The sequence below is a fragment of the Sinocyclocheilus grahami genome, unplaced genomic scaffold, assembly GCF_001515645.1.
Source record: "Sinocyclocheilus grahami isolate Dianchi unplaced genomic scaffold, SAMN03320097.WGS_v1.1 scaffold129.1, whole genome shotgun sequence".
Taxonomy (NCBI): Eukaryota; Metazoa; Chordata; class Actinopteri; order Cypriniformes; family Cyprinidae; genus Sinocyclocheilus; species Sinocyclocheilus grahami.
Genome location: NW_015505308.1, coordinates 764,101 through 783,154, shown reverse-complemented (window position 1 = coordinate 783,154; position 19,054 = coordinate 764,101). Strand labels below are relative to the sequence as shown.

The 19,054-nt window shown below is 39.1% G+C and overlaps 1 protein-coding gene across 1 annotated transcript in view; it reads left to right on the top strand.

Moving 5' to 3' along the window:
- LOC107590548 (conserved oligomeric Golgi complex subunit 5-like) overlaps positions 1 to 19,054 on the top strand; it is a 62,351-nt gene that overhangs the window by 38,800 nt on the left and 4,497 nt on the right. The window contains exons 8-17 of the mRNA XM_016279357.1: positions 47 to 206; positions 299 to 411; positions 940 to 1,017; positions 3,891 to 3,972; positions 6,590 to 6,791; positions 8,703 to 8,864; positions 9,191 to 9,290; positions 13,424 to 13,534; positions 14,863 to 14,925; positions 17,398 to 17,501. Coding sequence (XP_016134843.1) covers positions 47 to 206; positions 299 to 411; positions 940 to 1,017; positions 3,891 to 3,972; positions 6,590 to 6,791; positions 8,703 to 8,864; positions 9,191 to 9,290; positions 13,424 to 13,534; positions 14,863 to 14,925; positions 17,398 to 17,501 — 1,175 coding nt within the window. The remainder of the gene's footprint in view (positions 1 to 46; positions 207 to 298; positions 412 to 939; positions 1,018 to 3,890; positions 3,973 to 6,589; positions 6,792 to 8,702; positions 8,865 to 9,190; positions 9,291 to 13,423; positions 13,535 to 14,862; positions 14,926 to 17,397; positions 17,502 to 19,054) is intronic.

Below are 19,054 nucleotides of genomic sequence, written 5' to 3'. Positions count from 1 at the left end.
CTTTGTTATAGAATTTTTGATTGTTTTTGATTTGTTTATCCCACAGAATCCGTCTCAGGTGGGAACGGCCCTACAGGTGTTTTACAACCTCGGCAATCTAAGAGAGACCATAAGAAGTGTGGTGGATGGATACAGGACATCTGTGCAGGAGAATGTTGTTAATGCCCTTGACATTAAAGTCCTCACTCAACCTGCCAACACCAGAGGTTTGTTGTTTAGTGCATTTAAGGCCGTTTTAGAGTGCTTGCTGATTTTGCATTGTGTTTTAGTGTATGCCTCTCGTGTCTGCTGTGTTTAGGTGCCCCTGGCAGAGCCGTCATGCCCACTCCAGGGAACACAGCTGCATTTCGAGCTGCCCTTTGGACAAATTTAGAGAAACTAATGGACCAGATCTGTGCTGCATGTGGTCAGGTATGCATAAGTTATCAAACTCACACAGATGTTACTATTATGAAACACTGTTAATGTCATTAGGCAAAACACCAGTAGTTCACAGGTGGCTGTGTTATTATCATGTCCCACTCCACTTTGTCTGGTGTTCACTTGTAAAGCCACAAAATATTAAGCTTGATTAAGCACCGAAATTAAATTTTTGGCACTCCTGCTAATGGTAGAGTGAGGATGCTTGAGAGGGGAGGGGAGACTCTTCTCCACTCATACAAGCTGTTCAAGTCCATGCATTACTTGGCAACTTGCAAAGCTTGATGCATTAGCTGCTTTTGGAAATATATTGTTGGTAAAGAAAAATATACAAATCAGTTATTCTGATTTTGTATTAAATGCATGTGCATGATGCATTAATTAAGTGCATGATTTTAAAACTACTTTGTGAGTGCAGTTATCAATTGTACCTATTTTAGGTACAAGTGTTAAGCCAAGTGTTAAATTTAGATCATGCTTGACTATATTGGATAAAGTTTCTTCTATGTTCCTGAACAGGTGCAGCACCTGCAGAAGGTTCTAACCAAAAAGAGGGACCCAGTGTCTCATGTGTGCTTTATTGATGAGATTATCAAGGTGAGATGGAAAATTTGATTTCATATCTATATTTGTTTTCATTTTTTTTGTTTTTTGTTGTGTGTGTGTGTGTGTGTAATGGAAGAAGTGTGCAGTTAATTTTTTTTTGTAAAGTCAGACTGGGAAGTTATGTGTCGATATTGTACGTATCCCATGAGTGAAGAGTCTGTCCTTGATATGTAGTGATTTATTACAAAGGATTTTTATGTGTTGCCCTTGCCTTTGGCTGGCCTGCCTGCATAACCCCTGCTGGTTCACTTGCTGCTTGCACATTAGCAGTAAATGACATCCTAATTGGTGTCTGCAGGTGGCTGGCCCCTCTGTGACAAGGTTATCTACCCCACATGCATGCACACACATATATCCACCACACATTTTCAGCCAGACAGTGATGGGACAATTTTATCTACATTCTCCATTTGGCTCTGGGTGACTTTGTGAACTAGCAGGAGTGTGTTGGTGCGTGCTGAGTGACAAGAACAGTGTTTGCAAAGGCATATGCAGTGTGTTTCCGCTTTGGTATCCCAGACATCCGTGGCTCTCCATTCCTTCAGTGGCAAATTTGGTTAATTACAGCCGGTAATTAAGGTGCTATTTTCTGCCAAATGAAGGGCTAAACTGTGAGATCAGAACAGTTTAGGAAGGGGTGGTAAGATTTCACAGATGGATTTCAAAGACCGCATATAATGCTGGGAATTAGAGCAGTCCTTTAGCGACTCATTTCCTTAAACCATAACCAGCAAAGCTAATGTGGGCATAGATTTCAGGTTATCTGATGCAGAATTGTAACATGGATAAATTTGGAATTGCATACTACTTGTATTATATGTTCTGTGTGTATACTGTGCACAGCATGCACATTTTTCACATGCATTTTTATATTTCAATGAGAATGTGTCCTTAATAATTTTATAATTTAGATATAATTTAAGATTTAAAAAAGCATTAATGCATGCACAACAGTTTTTGTTTGTTTGTTTATATAGTCATGGCATTGATTCCTTCAGCCTTTATATTTACAGTGTAGCACAAGTATACAACGCTTGACCAGTGCAACAAAAACATCAACCACAATTTGAAACTTCGCTTTCTTGACTTATTGTCTGGCTGAACTGACAGAATTCGTTTATAGTAATGCAATTTCATGATAACTGCAGGCCACTTGCTTTAAACGTAATAAAGTCATGCGACAACAACATAGCATACTACGGCATACTTATGTTTTCTATTGCATACAGTATACCGCACAGTATGTTAGAATTCCATTCCGAACACAGCCATAGTTGTGTTTTGCATTTGTGAGAAAAATAAATGGTCTGTCTCCAAACCTAGTCATTTTCTCTCTGTCTGTTGGTATTCCTCCCGTTTTCACTCGGTAAACAGTTTCGGGGAGATGAGTTGAGCGGCTTCTAATCACCTCTTGGAAATCGAGATTTTTGGTCAGAAGATTGAGGTCTGCAGGAATTGGCGGGGGGGGGCAGGTGGGGGCATTTCCATGGCAACACCTTCTCTCGCTCTCCCATAGACATTTTTTTTCCTTGTTAAAAAACAGAAAGGAAAAGCAAAAAGTTTGATTTGAAAGTGAGGGTGGTATTGCAAAATTTGGCCTTTCTCTTTCGAATATGTAAGAAAACATGACAGCGTGATGAACGGAGATAAAAGTTCAAATAGTGCTACATAATATCTGTGCTGATTTAAATTCAATGCTTCATGGATTGAAATATTTTTATCTTAAGTTCACAAACTCACATTTTGTTTAAAGCTCAATGACTCTTGGTAGAAAGGAACACAGAATTCAAACCACACAGAATAACTGACAGAGTGTCATCGGGTGCTCAGAGATCCGTCAGCTGTAGATTAAAAGAGCACCCGACATTTAAACGGCCCTGTGAAAGGTGTTGCAGGGCAGGCACCTCTTTTGGAGCCTCACAGCCTGTAAAAAGCTCTGCAGCACCTCTGAACCTTCAGTTTAACAAGGTGCATGCAGGAGACGGTACACATATGCAGTATAGGAAAACATATAGGAACTTTGTGCAGGAGTCAATGTACAGCACAACAAAGCTGCTGTCGGATTCCCTGGAGATTGGAAAAGGTGGGTGAATGTCATGTTTTTTTGTTTTCTTTCTCTGCCTCCACTTCGAAAGCTGTTTTCAAACTCCCACAATCTCACACCTTTATTGGTGGCAAAAACACCCCCCACACAGGCACCCATCGGAAAGCAAAACCTGCAAACCGCTACATTTAACAGTTACACAAGTAAAACGGACCTTCCCGTTGGATTCCCAGCTGCTTTTATGTAGCAAACATGCCTTCTGGCTCTCTGGCATGAGTTCATCTTCACGGATGGCCCTCTTGTTCACTTCAGGTGTCATAAATGTGAAATACGACTCTACATCAGAAAGAAGAAATTGCCTGAAGTACTGGAGCATATATGAAACTTTTTCTAAAATATTGTATTTTACTAGGGAAAAAAGAAAGAGAAGCCAAGATTGGTTGTATTTTATTGATGATGGTACTGAAACCATGCCCCTATAGAAATTAAGCATGGACACTAAAAGTTTGTGCAAAACCTGATGATCCATGTTATCTAACATAATTTCATAATGCACCAAAGGGCTTCTTGTGAACTTTAATGGACCTTTGGTGACCTTTTGTTCAGTGGAGTTCAGAGCCATGATTCTAGTTTTTATTCAGGGTGAAATGTGACCTGGACATTAGTTTTGTGATATGTTGTGGGTTGATGCCATTGAAGGCAGTCATATCAGCTTTGTTTGCATAGTGTGTTAATGCACACTATGCAAACAATACAGTATGTTATTATGTGTGTCAGGGGCCATTATGGTAAAGTTCATGTGTTTTCTCTCTCTTATCAGGATGGGCAGCCTGACATCTTGCACGCCTTCTGGAGTTCAGTCACTCAGACGCTTTCCGAGGAGCTGCAGAAAGCCACAGCTGGTGAGTCTCAGTCTGGGGTTTTTGTTTAAGACCATGCCCCGTCATGCATCTCAAAAGCTCATTCTGTGTGTGAGTGTGTTACACAAGCTCCCCTCCTGCGCCTAGTCTCTCTCTTCTCCTCCGCTCTTGCTTTCTTTTCATCACATTCATCACATTGCAGTCGGATTCATTTACACTTCCGTAATCTCTGATGATTTTTAGAGCTGAGGCGCAGCCAATGAGAGAGGCCATCATCAATACAGACACAAAACGATGATTTCTACACTGATCTCATGGTGTTATCATCAGTAAAGAGCAGGATAGATCAAGGCAGGTGTTTGGTCACAAGGAAATATGGAGGAAGCAGACCTTCAAATGTGAGATTCATGTGACTCCACAGGTGTATAACCAAAAACGGACTCCCTTCTTTACTTCCATTTAAATTAGCCTGTAACTTGGCAAGCTACAGTACCATTTCAGAATAGCTTTTTCCACAACTCAGTCTTGCAAAGTAACAAGTACAAAAAAAGAAAAATGCACAAAGAACTTGTATGGAGATTTTTCCATCTACAGATTTTTCCCTGACCTTCTTTTCTCTGTAAATGAAGGGTGCACGCTATTGCTGATAAACACAATCACTTCTCAGCAGGCAGATGTCCGTACGCACAAAGGCACAGATCCCTAAACAAGGCCATATCTGCAGGTGAAACTTTTTTTGTTGAAGCATTTTTTAAATTTGAGCTAGCACCTCATGACTACACCACGTTATGCACAAGAAGCTGCAAAAGACACAGGCGCAATAATTTTTAAGTAAATATATTGGGCGATATATTGCATCACCAAAAATTATTGAGGTCATGTACATATATTGCGTGATAAGTCGATATATTGATTATTGCGACAGGCCTAGCTGTATTACAATAAAAAACCTTCAATGTCACAGAATTGCATCATAAATGGATCACACTAGCTCATGATTGCGACTGGTGCCCATCTTAATTAGTGTGCTAAAGATCTCGGGCCGTGCGTCCTCCCTGCAGAGTCACTGTAATTTAGACCTTGGCCTTGATGGTGTGGCTCTATTGATCCCTGCCTGTGTTATCACGACCTAATGACGCTTTGTGCTTCACTCCCCCAATCAATAGAAGGCTAATGGAAGCCTTTGCATCACTTTCATTATCCAAATGCTTGTGCATTACCTGATTTGAAACCTCTCAATCAAACTTGCTTTTATATTCTCCAGACCCTAGGGGGCTCACCTTGTACATCTATTAAGGGAACTTGGCCAGAATACTCTCACAAAATGAGAATGTTCGAGGTGACGATGCTCTCACAAACTTTGCAGCTCCTAGAAGCCATCAGAAAACATTTTAGTTCTCGGGTCGATTGTTATGGACGCCACAAGCCTTCAAAGAAGATCGGTTTATAAATGATTCATCGCTGCCTCTTTGTCCAAAAATATGTTTTGTGACTACTGACAGCTCCCTGCCTCTTCCCAGAATTCTTTCTTGAACTGCTTGCCTTTCAAAGAGCAGGTCAAAAGATGAAGCCAGTATTCCTCTCAACATTCAGTGTAGGCTTCCTGACTTGGCCTTGAACCCGTATGAATTAATTTGCTAACAGTCAGAGTGCTGTTATTTTTATTTTTCATTTCATTATTGTATCACAACATGAAAGGCAAAACCTTGCTCCTGACTAACACTTGTTCAAGAAAGATGTCATTTTTCAACCATTTCACACTGACATTTATTTGTTGGTTTTTGTATGCACCTCATCACCTTCCCTGAGGAAAGATTTTCTTGACAGTCATGGGTTGTGTTTGAACACTACTGCATGGCAGTTTTATGAAGTGAGGAAATTTAAGCTTCACTACCTGCAATAAATCTTAAATGGAGCGTCAGCTGAACATGGCTACAGCTCACAGTCAGCACTCCATTGGTAGAGTAGAACTGCCAGCACTCATCTTTGTTCGAGTGATGGCGAAACAAAGATTGAAACCGTTTAAGATGCTTGCTCCTCTGAACTACTCAATTATGCATTCATCAAAGCAATCTGCATAGGCAACAATCTGCATAATATTCGTAATGAGCATTTAATCACCTGTAAAGTTGGGTTATTACCATATTAATGAAGAGCCATTTTTATGCAATTCCATCCGTTTGACACTCATTTTGCCAAGTGTATTCTCTTTATTCGACATTGTTTTTGTTAGATTGGTTGGAGATAAGGGATTTGGTTTTTCAGCTCACTGAGGCACAAAGAAAGGGTTTGTAGTTTCAAGTCACTGCTTGCCATTGTCATATGCAACACTTTTTAATTATATGGTATTCACAACAATGTATGCTTTTTAACCCTGATTTAAAAAAATTAATAATTTGAAATTGAAAAAATGAAATTAAGAATCTTTCTTTTTGAGATTCTTCATTGCATATCATTCAAAAGAATTATGTTTTTGTTGTCGTATTCTTTATAATCATAAAAGTTGATGCATTTGATGCAGTTTCAAACTACTGCTCTAGTAACGCAGTCTTTCTAAAATGTCAAGATCAGGACAAAGACACAACACATGTATTTATCTATGTGGCCGCCATCTCATTAAATGCATCCTGTTCTCAATTTATTTTTCTTTTGTTCTCAGCATCAACCTTCCTGAAGCAGGCCCTGGAGGGAGAGTATCCCAAACTCTTGAGGCTTTATAATGAGCTATGGAAGAGGCTGCAGCAGTACAGCGCAAGCATACAGGGGGTGCTTGTGAGCAGTGGTGCAGGTCTAGATGTGGAACTGCCAGTGTCAGAGCATGATACTGAAGATCTGTTCACTCGGACCAAACCAGACTACGAGTGAGTACTAAACACACAAACACAGTTACATGTACACTAACTCTTCAACATTTGTTTTCATAATTCTTTTGTAATTATATTAACAATTTGATGGTTTAGTCCATACAGAAATGTTCCATGATAAATAATAGTTTCTGCCAAAATACAGTAGCTGCTATTGTAATTGTTATTGCTTTTTTTATTAAGACAGTGGTGGTTAGTACCAAACTGTCAGAGATTTATTGTGGTAACAACAGCAACTGTTATAAATATGGTATTTTTGTAGAAACTATGGTAATTTTTTTTCGAGGGGAGGACATACTAATGTTTTGTTTTTAGAACTAAATTGCAACTATCAATCGCTGAAATGCATCTGACTGACTTGACATTTTAAGATGCTAAATGCAAGCAGTCAAACAGAAATGCCACAATTTCTCATCATAAAAGCCAGAAGTTTATTATCTACACAAACTGTCATCTTCCTAATCATTCCTGGTGGAATAACAAAGATTTTGTTTACGTGCAAAGTGCTCTCAAAACTGCTCTCATCAATCAGACAGCGTTTCTGCCTTTCACCTGAATGGACAGATGTGTTGGGAAGCAAAGAAGCCCTTCTACTCTCCGACACGTTATCAGACAATCTTCCAGAGTTCAGTCAACATTTCTGCCACTTTCTCATCAAACAACAAGTTCCCATAATGACAATCGTCCCCTAAACGGCCCACGTTTTACGCACAGTTGCTCATATCGCATAATACAGCTCAAGAAAAAGCTTGTCAAGATGCATGACAACCAGCAATTAAAGCCAAAAGTATTAAAGCATCTTGTCAAAAAGTGGCAAATGTGTTTCATATGTCAGGGTGATGTAGGGGGGAAACGATTTTCTTTGTATTTTATTTTGGAGAGATTCAGTAGATCTATATTTGGCTCTCATAAAGTATTTGCTTTGTGGTAGAGTTCAGTGTACTGCAGGCAGTACAGCATTGAACAGCATCTGCTGAGTTAAGTTTAGAGATCTATTATTATAGAGAAATCTATTGTGTTAATTCTCTGAGCTCTTTTTGTCTTTAATAGTAAGATTCATTTGGTTTTTAGTTGCTGACATTAATGATGCGGTTTCTCTTCGCACTAGTGTCAAGATGTCTACGAAGTCTTATATTTGTTTTGAGACAAGTGTGCATAATTTATGATAATGAATGACTTTTTACCCTCTAAATCACATTACCAGTTTTTTTTTTTTTTTTGTAATTCATTACTGTATTACAGTAAACAAAAATACTGAGATGTTTTCATTTAAATCTGCATAAAGGCTATAGAACTAATACTATCATGATGTATGAATACAATTTAAAAAAAACATTATTTTTCAGATTATAGTGATGAGAACGAGGTTCTTTGAATTACTGTCAAATAATATTCTAAAATAATCCTCATTTTCAGACCTTACAATATAATGAAAAGTTTGAAACTTTTAATGAAAATGGTAATCTTTGGTGAAACAATCATATCTCACTTACACTTTTATCAACTATTGGTATTCACAGGTCAAACAAAAGAATAATTATTGGGAATTAAGCAACTGTCAGCCAGGAAAACTAATTTTTTATAGTGGCAAAATCAAATGCTTGGGGCTTTGATCCCTACTGAGATGACGAGTGTAAGTAGGCTACAGTTTCATTAAGTGTTGTTCAGTTTGCTCTGCTGCACTTTTGATTTAGTCTCGATTTGTAATTATCTCTACGGGCATGCCTCTGATTAAATTCAAGATTTAGGTCAGTGAAATTTTGTATGTGACATACATGTCATGTGTTTATCAAAAAAAAAAAAAAAACATGTACTCAGATTACATAAACTGATGCCAGAAAACACTTTGTCTTGTTTTACAGTAACGCAAAGGGATAACTTTTTTTTTTTACCTTTTATTTGTTCCAGTCCAGAGAAGGACCTGAAGAACTCCCTTCAGCCATATGAAGCAGCTTACCTGTCCAAGTCTCTGTCCCGCCTCTTTGACCCCATCAATCTTGTGTTCCCTCAAGGGGGCCGAAACCCACCCTCTAATGATGAACTTGACAGCATCATAAAAACAATAGCCAGGTACACCTCCAATATGCATAATATATCATAACTCTGTTCCATCATCATTTCCCTACTGTGCCACTATGCTGTCTTCTAAGAAACCTAATTTTGGCCCAGTGTTAAGGAAGCATTGCATGTGTCCTTCATGGAGAAGGCGATCCTATAATGCACTGCATGCATTAGAAGTCAATAATAAATATAGTTACATTTTGTAAAATACTGAAATTGACTAAAGGACTAATAATGGACTGGAAAATTAGTGATTAGACTAAGCAGACTGCTGACTGTTTTTATTGACTGTAATTTGTTAACAGTTGATCCTATATGTTGTTTTTGCACGTTAGTGAGCTGAATGTTGCATCGGTGGATTCCGGCCTGACGATCGCAGTAGCCAAGAACGCCGCCAAGACTGTGCAGCTTTTCTGCGTCAAGTCAGAGCAGTTGGTAAGACACACACGGAGATAATGAGCTAGGCTGAGCGGGAGGCTGTCTGCTCTCATGCCCCTCAACCCAGCCAGGGAGGTGACACACACGGTCGGCTACTGAGCTCATTATGAGAGCCGATGTAGGGTGGGGCTCAACAAGCGTCAGAGAATCAGAGCACCTGCTGAGAGCCGTGACCTGGACAAGAGGCAGGGCGGATTCCAACCTCCCTAGTTAGAAGTGCTAGTTGATTTGGTACATAAACAGAAGCCACACAAATCAGGCAAAGGTGGGGTCGAGAATGCAATGCTTGGTCGGTAGTTGGTCAACCAAAAAATAAATACCAGTAGTTGGAGGACAAATCGGTTTGCAACACAATATTCATGCTATTAGTTTACTAAATGTACTTCTCTGCTGTTATATTGGGGTTCATAGATGTGTGCTGCTTGTGTGCTAAGCAATTGAATTGGTCAGAGTGGCTTAAGTCTCAATCTCACTGTCAGTAGTGATCCACATTGAGTTACATGAAGATAACAGCCCTCACAAACTTTACTAAGAGATCCTTAATAAATAAATCAGTAGATCTGTAGAATTTGAGATTTGAGATTTGAGCTAGAAAGCTTTACAAGTGAGTGAATCCTTTCATTCCTTAAAGGGTTACTCCACCCCAAAATGAAAATGTTGTCATTAATCACTTACCCCCATGTCGTTCCAAACCCGTAAAAGCTTCGTTCGTCTTCGGAACACAATTTAAGATATTTTGGATGAAAACCGGGAGGCTTGTGACTGTCCCATTGACTGCCAAGTAAATGACACTGTCAAGGTCCAGAAAAGTATGAAAGACATCGTCAGAATAGTTCATCTGCCATCAGTGGTTCAACTGCAACGTTGTGAAGCGACGAGAATACTTTTTGTATGCGAAAAAAAAAGACTTTATTCAACAATCTGTCTCCTCTGTGTCTCTCCGCATCACCGTAGCTCCATTTTGGAGAATATCCGCTGAACGCAAGCAGCGTACGCTCTTCCGTGTCAGCCGCAACACAAGGATACGTTTTCTATGGGTATTTACGCTTTGATTTTAAAGAAAACAGCGCGGCTGACACAGAATAGCGTACGCTGCTTGCGTTCAGCGGATATTCTCCAAAATGGCGCTACGGTGATGCCACTTTAATCTGTCTCATTTCAGTTAAATGGGTCCTGCTCTCCAAAGATTATGCAGCTGACTTCTGAGATAAACAAAAAATGTTTTAAAGACAACATGAAGTCCAAATTTACTCTATTTACTTTCTTGAAACCTGGAGATATCAAGCAATTTAAAAACTGTAATTTCCAAAAAAAGTCATGAAAACATTTGTAGCTAAATAATTTTTAAGGTGTACTCTGTTCTAAATATTTCATCATCTAGAACAAGAGCAGTCAACCTGCTTGTAATTTTCAATAATCATGAACACCTTGGTTAGGTTGTTTAGTTATGTTTGATTATGGCCAGAGAACGGGTTAGGGTTAGGCAAGATGCTAGCTCTTCATTAACAGGGTTGAAATTATTTCATTGTCTATAAGTATTATAAACGTTTTCTAAGTATTATAAAATCCAGTCTGACTCTATATTATTTCTTGCTGAATACTGTTTCACTCTTAACATTATGGAGGTTCTGTGTTTCAAACACTGATTCATGTTATCCAGCTCATTTTATTTTCCTCTTAGCTGTTTAAATTGGCTCGAAATGACCCAACTTGTTCATGTAGGTCTATCTCCATTCACTGTGAGCTGAAGGTGTGATTGATTGTGCCTGGCCAGGGAGGGTGTGATTGGATTAGTCCGGTGTCTGTCCTCGAATCACTGGCCCACTGACTTGATCTGTCTTATGTCAGCAAGCAGATGAATAACGAGGGTTTGCTTCTGTTCTTTCCTGCAGAACAGATGAGCCATCAGAACCCTATGTACTCAATTCAAGGTCAGTTCAAGGCCAAACCTTGACCTCTCCTTGGACTTCCTTCTAGAAATGATATCATAGTACTATATTGCATAAATCTTTCAAGCAGTAGGAAATATGTCCTCACAATATAGGGAACAAGAAGTTCTCCCAGTCAAGACACAGATGGTTTCTTTTTTATTAAACCCAGCTTAACACAGGCAGCAAACAGACTCCATCTGTTAATGGATGGATATAAATGAAGACAAAGTTAAGGACTGTATGTCTATTGACCTCTCATATCCTTCCTGCTATGATAATGGAATGGGACTTAAACCAACTCCGATCCACAGATTTACACTGAGTGCACTTGCAGGGAGAATGATTTCCGAAACGTAGAAAAAATTGCTGCCCAATGTGCCATATAGTTGGTAGCCCCAGGCTTTAAGAATGCTTCTTGCATCAGAGAACCTCTCCGTATGATTAATCTGAGCTGTAGTTAGTGTCCTGATGATGGACATTGTCACCGTCCAATCAGTTGATCCCGTGGAAGCGGGTCATTTCCAGCTTTCTTCAGTTCTGTTCCTTAGAAATCCTGTATGGTTTTACTTATACGGACAGAAAAAAAAGTGAAAGTCATCATTTATTCACCCTTATATTGTTCCAAACCCATAAGACTTTAGTTCATCTTTGAAACACAAATTAATATATATTTTTAATGAAACTTAATTCTAAGATCTTCTAAGTTTTGGTTACCTGGACCTCTCATATCCTTCCTGCTGTGATAATGGAATGGGACTTTAACCAACTCCGATCCACAGATTTACAGAGTGCACTTGCAGGGAGAATGATTTCCGAAACGTGGATAAAATTGCTGCCTACTGACAGCAATTTTATCCACATTTTATCTGACAGGTTTCTGTCACTCCACTGAAAGTCCAGGTAACCAAAACTTAGAAGATCCAAAAAGATCATAAAGGCTTCATAAAATAAATCAATATGAAAAGAGTGGTTTAATACAAATCTTGTGAAAAGATACAATCACTTCATATGAAGAATATTTAATTTAGTCTTATTTGGTTACCTGGCGTTTCAATGGAGAAACAGAAACCTCAGGTTTCATTAAAAATATCTTAATTTATGCCTTGAAGATTAACCACTTATGGGTTTGGAACAAAATAAGGGTAAGAAAATTATGACAGAATTTAAATTTGTGGGTGATCTATCCCTTTAAACTAGAGTTACAATAACTAATGGACATTCTCCCTAATGGATTTTTATTTTTTTCCAAAAAATTGGTCAGTGTTTGAGTTTTAAAGTAGCTTCCTATAATCTGGTTTTGCTGCAGGGGAAATATTTGACAATGGTGCACTTCCATGAGGATTACAGAAATATAAGAATGTTTTGGGTCTTCAGACAGGTTTACCGCAGACCTTGGGTCACACAGCAGTTAATCTCAGAAAGCTTCATTATTGTATTGGACTGCAGATATACACCGGAGGCTATGCTTTATTTAACATCAGGTGTGAAGGAGCAACCCACCTCCAATGTTCACTAGTGTTGCTGCACCTCACTTGGCATCTCCACACCTGCCACGGGAAACGTTAATTAACCGTTGCCTTGCCATTTTTAGACTGTTGCCATGGTACCCCTGCTGCCACTATCCTATGTGGCTTTTCCTCGCAGGCGATGTGTGATATTTTTTTCTCCCCAATTTTATTTCCCCAGCCCCCCACCTTTGATGAGAGGTGTGATGTCTTGGAGGTTGTGCTGCCGTTGTACGGGTTCGACTTTGAGTTGTTTTGTTTGTAGTGGCTGTTTGTTTATGTCAGGAGGCAGCAAGGCAGCACGAATATGTGTTTGTGTGCTGTGGTTTGCTCGTGACTGAGACAACCTTTCGCTTGTTAGTTCCTGTGGTGTGGCACTGAGCTGGGCAAATCCTTCTTCTTTTTCGTCTCCCTGTTGCTCGCCCTCCAACCCACAATGCCAGCTGCTTCTGCTGTCTGAGCTCCATGGTGACGCCTGTGTCTCAGCATGCTGACCGCTGTGCCACCACTGAGCAAAGCGCTTCTGACCTCAGACGAACACTGGGACATCTGGGGAAATTAGTGGGAGCCTGCGGTCTCCTCGCTTTTGATGTTGACTCCTTGATTATTTACTCAAGTCTTTGGTTGTGATGCTTAATATTGTTTAATCTCTTTTTTCTTCCTTCCTTCCTTCCTTCTTTCTTCTTTCTCTCAGCTGTGTACACAAGGGGATGCCAGTCAGGTGATCGGACCCCTGACGGAGGGTCAGAGAAGAAATATTGCCGTAGTGAACTCTCTGTTCCGCCTACAGCAATCTGTGGTTAAAGTAAGAACACCAGCTCTCATTTAAGACACTATAGTTACTATAGTTCACTCCACAATGCAGAATTCTGTCATTTATTCACCCTTGTGTCATTCCAAGCCCATACAACTTACTTTCTTCCAAGAATCATTTAGGGTGTGTGTGTGTGTGTGTGTGTGTGTGTGTGTGTGTGTGCGTGTGCGCGTGCATGTGCGCGTGCGTGTGCGCGTGCGTGTGCGCGTGCCATTTTAAAAGAATGTCCTAGGTACTAAATGAATGGGGTCAGATGCTCGAGCTCCACAAATATGACAAAAAACACTAAATCTACTACAAAAGTAATGCAAATGACTTCAATATGTTTGAATACACACTGCTCCAAGACATTTGAGAGGTGCGGTAAATGGGAAGTTAAAAAAAGTTTGGTCTGTTCCTCACACAAAGCTATGATATAGCTTTCATATGAAATACAGTCCAGAAGATCTAAGAACTACTTATACAGTCCCTATTGATTATCATTGTTTGTAAATAGCTCTCTGGACATTCTGCTAAACATCCTTTTTGTGCTTCCCATATTAAAAAGTATAAAAATAAGATATGGTGAGTAAATGGTAACTATCCATTTAAAACTCCTATTAAAAGCACAATAGACACCTAGTTATTCAGTTAGTTTTATGGTTCAGTCTGTCTAAATTTCTTTCTTTAGTTGATGTCTGGATAATGAGAAGTTTTGGTTTGGCGTCCCATAGATTTTTTGCCATTATGTGCTTCCCAAAACTGTTTTATTAACAGATGATTGTAAGAATTTACTCAGCAGGATGTATGAAATCACTGTTCCATGCCAAGGAAAGGTTTTGTGGGGTGTTTAAATAGAAGTCAGCGTGAAATTATTATAGAGTACTGCTGTATTATAAGACTCCTCTATGTGCGGAAAACAGTCCACCTGTCTATAAAGAGCATATGGCTGCAGTGCCTTTACTCAGTCTTTTCTCAAGAGAGAGTCTTGAGAAACTGCAGACTCACCATCAGTCATATCTGTACAATATGAGTGGTGATATTTCACAAGTGGCTTTTTTAGCACCAGCTGATGTAGTTCCCGGGCTGGCCCATTAAAAAAGCATGTCAGCAGCAGCCAAAGCTTATTCCTTGCTGGTGGGATTAATAAGGTAATAAAAAGAGATTTCTCTATGATTAAATATTTAAACTGGAGGTGATCAAAGTTTTACTGGTGAAAAGTGAAGGTACTTGTTTCAGTAAGATTATAATTTTTTTGGGCCTGAACTTTGAGTGAAGACAGGAGTTACTGTTCAGGAGCTCTAAACGTTGAATGATTGCTGACTTTGAGTTGTTTTCAGGTTATATCTGGACTGGGTACCTTCCCTCCTGCAGCAGAGCAATCGCTCACAGCATCTTTAGAGGTAAAACACAAGACAACACAAAGATCATATGAGGGACATACGTAATTAATATAGCTTCTTGACTAAAATAACAATATGCATTCTGCTAGAAACATCACGACCTGGTGATGCATGTTAATAACGGTGTAAAAGGGGCTTAATTACACACAAGTCACATTAGTAATATTTCAGACATCTTTTTGGTTTGAATATCAGCTCACAGCAGGTAATGTCCTCTATTCACAACATTCAGTTCATAGTGCTTTTTCAGCAACAAGTGCACTGCACTATTTAAGCAGATAGTGGTGCATGATACACCATCAAGCTGTGATAGACAGATTAACAGGTGAGCACACGGGACAATGAACAAAGGGTCAGAATTTGGATAGAGATGCTGCAGCCATACACAAACACACACAGAGTCTGGAGGTGGTTTTGGAAAGCAATTGGGTAAACATTGAGCTTCTCTGAATTCAGCGCTCTCTCTCCCCTGAGGTAAATTGGCTATCAGATGAGTAAACTGGTCATTCTCTTCCCCTTCGTCTCTTTTAACAAAACCTGCCAGCTGTACGGATACGCGCACACGCTTTAACCCATGATCTTTAAGTCTAAACAACAGTTCAAGGTGAAAACACATTACCACACTTTACCACCCGCTGTCCTCGAGTTGAGGTAGTGCTCTCCTCCCATGCAGGGCATGTGATCTCGATATCCCTGTCCCAAATGGCTCACATGATGTGGACGTACTTGTGGCCTTCATTTGCACATGACTTATAAAGTCCATGAAAGCATAGTTATTTTACAGTTCAGAAGAGCACCCCCTATGCCCCCTTTGGAAAGTGTGCTACTTGTCAGAGGCTTATCCCAAATGGACCTGCATCACCAGCTACAAGTGCTAGTTCTGCTCCTCCCCGTTCCTCAACACATCGCACTAGGAACTGTTCTGAGCCAAACGCAACTAAACGCACCAGAACGAAATGGGCCGCAAGCACCACCCAAGATCCAGTTGCCACTTTGGGTAAAGAATGACGGGAAAGCTGAGTCTGCCGAGTACGTGACTACCAACTTTGTTGTGAAGGAGTTTAGGAAGAAGAGATGTGCAGCGGAGATTTGCTCTTTATCTCCAGCTTGCAGGGGATTTTGCCGATGACTGGCCCTATTTGGTCAGAGAGACCTATTGGGTTTGCATTGATATCGCTCAGAGATAGAGAGCCGGATAAGAGCCTAGGACAAGGGGGGCCAGCTGCCGTGACACACACGATGGTCAGACTGATGTCCCATCAGCAAATGTCAGGCAATCACATGAGAGGAGGGAGAGCAGGTGTTAGCGCTAGTCACCATGCGACCATGTGAGGAAATACTACATGAACCAATAACCTTCAAAAGAACAAATATTTTACGCACATCGAATTAACTTCTGACTGACTGTTGTCTTGCTTAATTTTGTGTTTTGTTGTTTAACCGCTTACCTGTCACCCCCCTACTTTTGAACATAGACGTGAAAGTGCACTATCCAAACTTAAATTGTTATAATTAATGAACGCTTTGGAATACAAACCCAAGACTCTTTTTAAAGAAAACAATCAGCAGATTATTGTGGAAGTGAGATCATTTCAAAATATGAAACTATCATAAAGTTAAATAATTTTAAATTTACTGTAAAGAAAATGCACTGTACAATTTATTTTTATTTTATATAAAAGTAATATTTTTCGTAACAGGTTTTACTCTAAAATTGCTATCAAATTAAAGCCTTATGTCTAAATAAGTTATGTTTCAAATTTGAAGTTGATATAAAAAGAATTGAGGTTTTATTTTATTTAGGGCATTATACCACAAACAGGTGACACCCAAACTAATTTTTGGGAAATTCATTAGGGAAATTTTTTGATGCATTTTTTTGTCACAAATGTGTCAAATTCTGTTAATAATCTATCACAAAATAACCACCAAATATGGAATCTTGAGATTCAGACCTTTCCAACGATATGTATTTTGTCAATATTATAAAAACGTTTGATTGTAAAATACGGTAATACATTTTGTAATATGACACTCGACACCAATCACTTAGGGGGAGGAGACCGCCAAAAGATTTTAAAGTACTATTTCCATGATAACGCAATGTCCGATTTTAAAAAGGTTTTCACTGGATGAATTTTGAGTTTTTAATCTTTCAAAGGATTTAGGGTGATTACTAAAACATTTGATAGGCAATAAAATATGTAATGGCGGTGGGCCGGTGACACTTAAGAGGTTAATTCATATTCAATTCAAGTTTATTTGTATAGCGCCTTCACGATGCAAATCGTTGCAAAGCAGCTTTACAGAAAATTACAAGTTTCTACATTATATTTAGTAATAGCTTATCAGTGGTGACTATCTCAAGTTGATGTCCATATGGCAGAAATATACAGTAAAAATCAAGCAGTTAGTTAATGACGTAATCAAACATGTGTTCATTAGTTAACTTAAAGTTTTTGTGTCTTGCAGTCAGTTCAGGCTCTGATGAGTAGTGCCGTTCAGCCACTGCTAAATTCTGTTACCGACTCTGTCGAAGCAATACTCATTACTATGCACCAGGAGGATTTCTCTGGGTAAGCAAGCAACACATGCACTATATTACTATATTACCCTAACCCTGCGTACACTGCATATATAGTATATAATTTTATATATTGCGTACCATTCCATGTAAGGCTACTCAGTCTGCATAAACAGTAGTATGTTACACTGTTAAACAACCTCAGTAGTGTCCACTTATCATCTTGGAAATTTAATATGGTTATTTTTTAGGTTAAGTGCAAAGCATTGTGGGATACAGTATTCCATGCCGTAAGGTTTTTCCTAAAGGACTAGTTGTCCTAAAAAGTATTCAACTAGTTAGCCTCATGCCATGCAGCATCGGTGCTCTGCAGCTGAAAAGTGAGAAACCTAACACTCCAGGTTGACTCATTTTTCACACACACACACACACACACACACACATATATATATATATATGACTATTTCAAAATATCACACAAAAACAAATGAGAGATGTCAAAATTGGGATTTATGGTTGTACAAAGACCGTGTTCTCCCCTCGTGGGCTTTTTCTCAAACATTAACATGACATTTGGGATTATGTGCCCTATTTAGTTTTGTTGAGGGCAGTTATGAGACCAGGCCTCTCTCAGCTCACCATATTTCAACATAAGTTGTTTCTTAAAGCATAGACCGTGTGTAATGGGTGTGCTGTTGTCATAGTTCTTTACCATTTAAAAAAAAAAAACAGTTTTGATGGCACTGCCAGTATTTTTAAGTTTAGAAATCACAATGCTACGATGACAGGGTTATAACATTTTATACTAGTTGCTAAATTAGTTTTTATTTTTATTATGATTTCCTCATGGTCTTTCAACCTTACAAATCTCCATTCAGTTATTCATGTCCTCATGCTGAAAGACTCATGTGATGCCATGAGACTGCAGATAAATGAACACCCTCATGATGTGGGGATGTACATGTGTTTTTGGCTGTTATAATGGACACATTCCCTGAAGATTCTCTTCTGCATTCATCTCTCGTTTCCTCTTGCACTTGCTGGGTGGTCCAGTGAATACAACAGAGAGTGATGTGCCAGCGTTTGATAACATTTAAACCGTCACCCCGGTGATTCAGCGTGGCTTCTTTTGTCCACATCTCTTGTCCCCTCAGGGCCACTGGAGTCAGGCTTGGTGGGCTTGTTTTATTTCTATCCCCGCTGTTGGGCACTCCTGAGGGAAGACAGCAGAGAAATAAGCAATAAGCTATAAAGACCGCTTTGTCCAGAAACACCCCCAGTTTCACCCTGTCGGCAGAAGCCACTCAAAAGAGTTTTCCTCGTTTGGAGATGAGCTCAAAGGGTGAATCTCATAAAATCAATGTCTGAGTCATATTTCAGTCCAAAATGGAAAGAAATAAATCTAAAATATATATTGCACAAAAATTAACTATCATTTAAGATATAGTTTTGTGAAAACACATTACTTAAACTATATAGTTTTTATGAAAGTGTTCATATATCATGGTTATTTATATATATATAATAGTATGTCATGGTATTTATAATAGTGCCTATGATGAATGCAGATTTTTTTTTTAATGAAAATTATCAATCTATTATAGT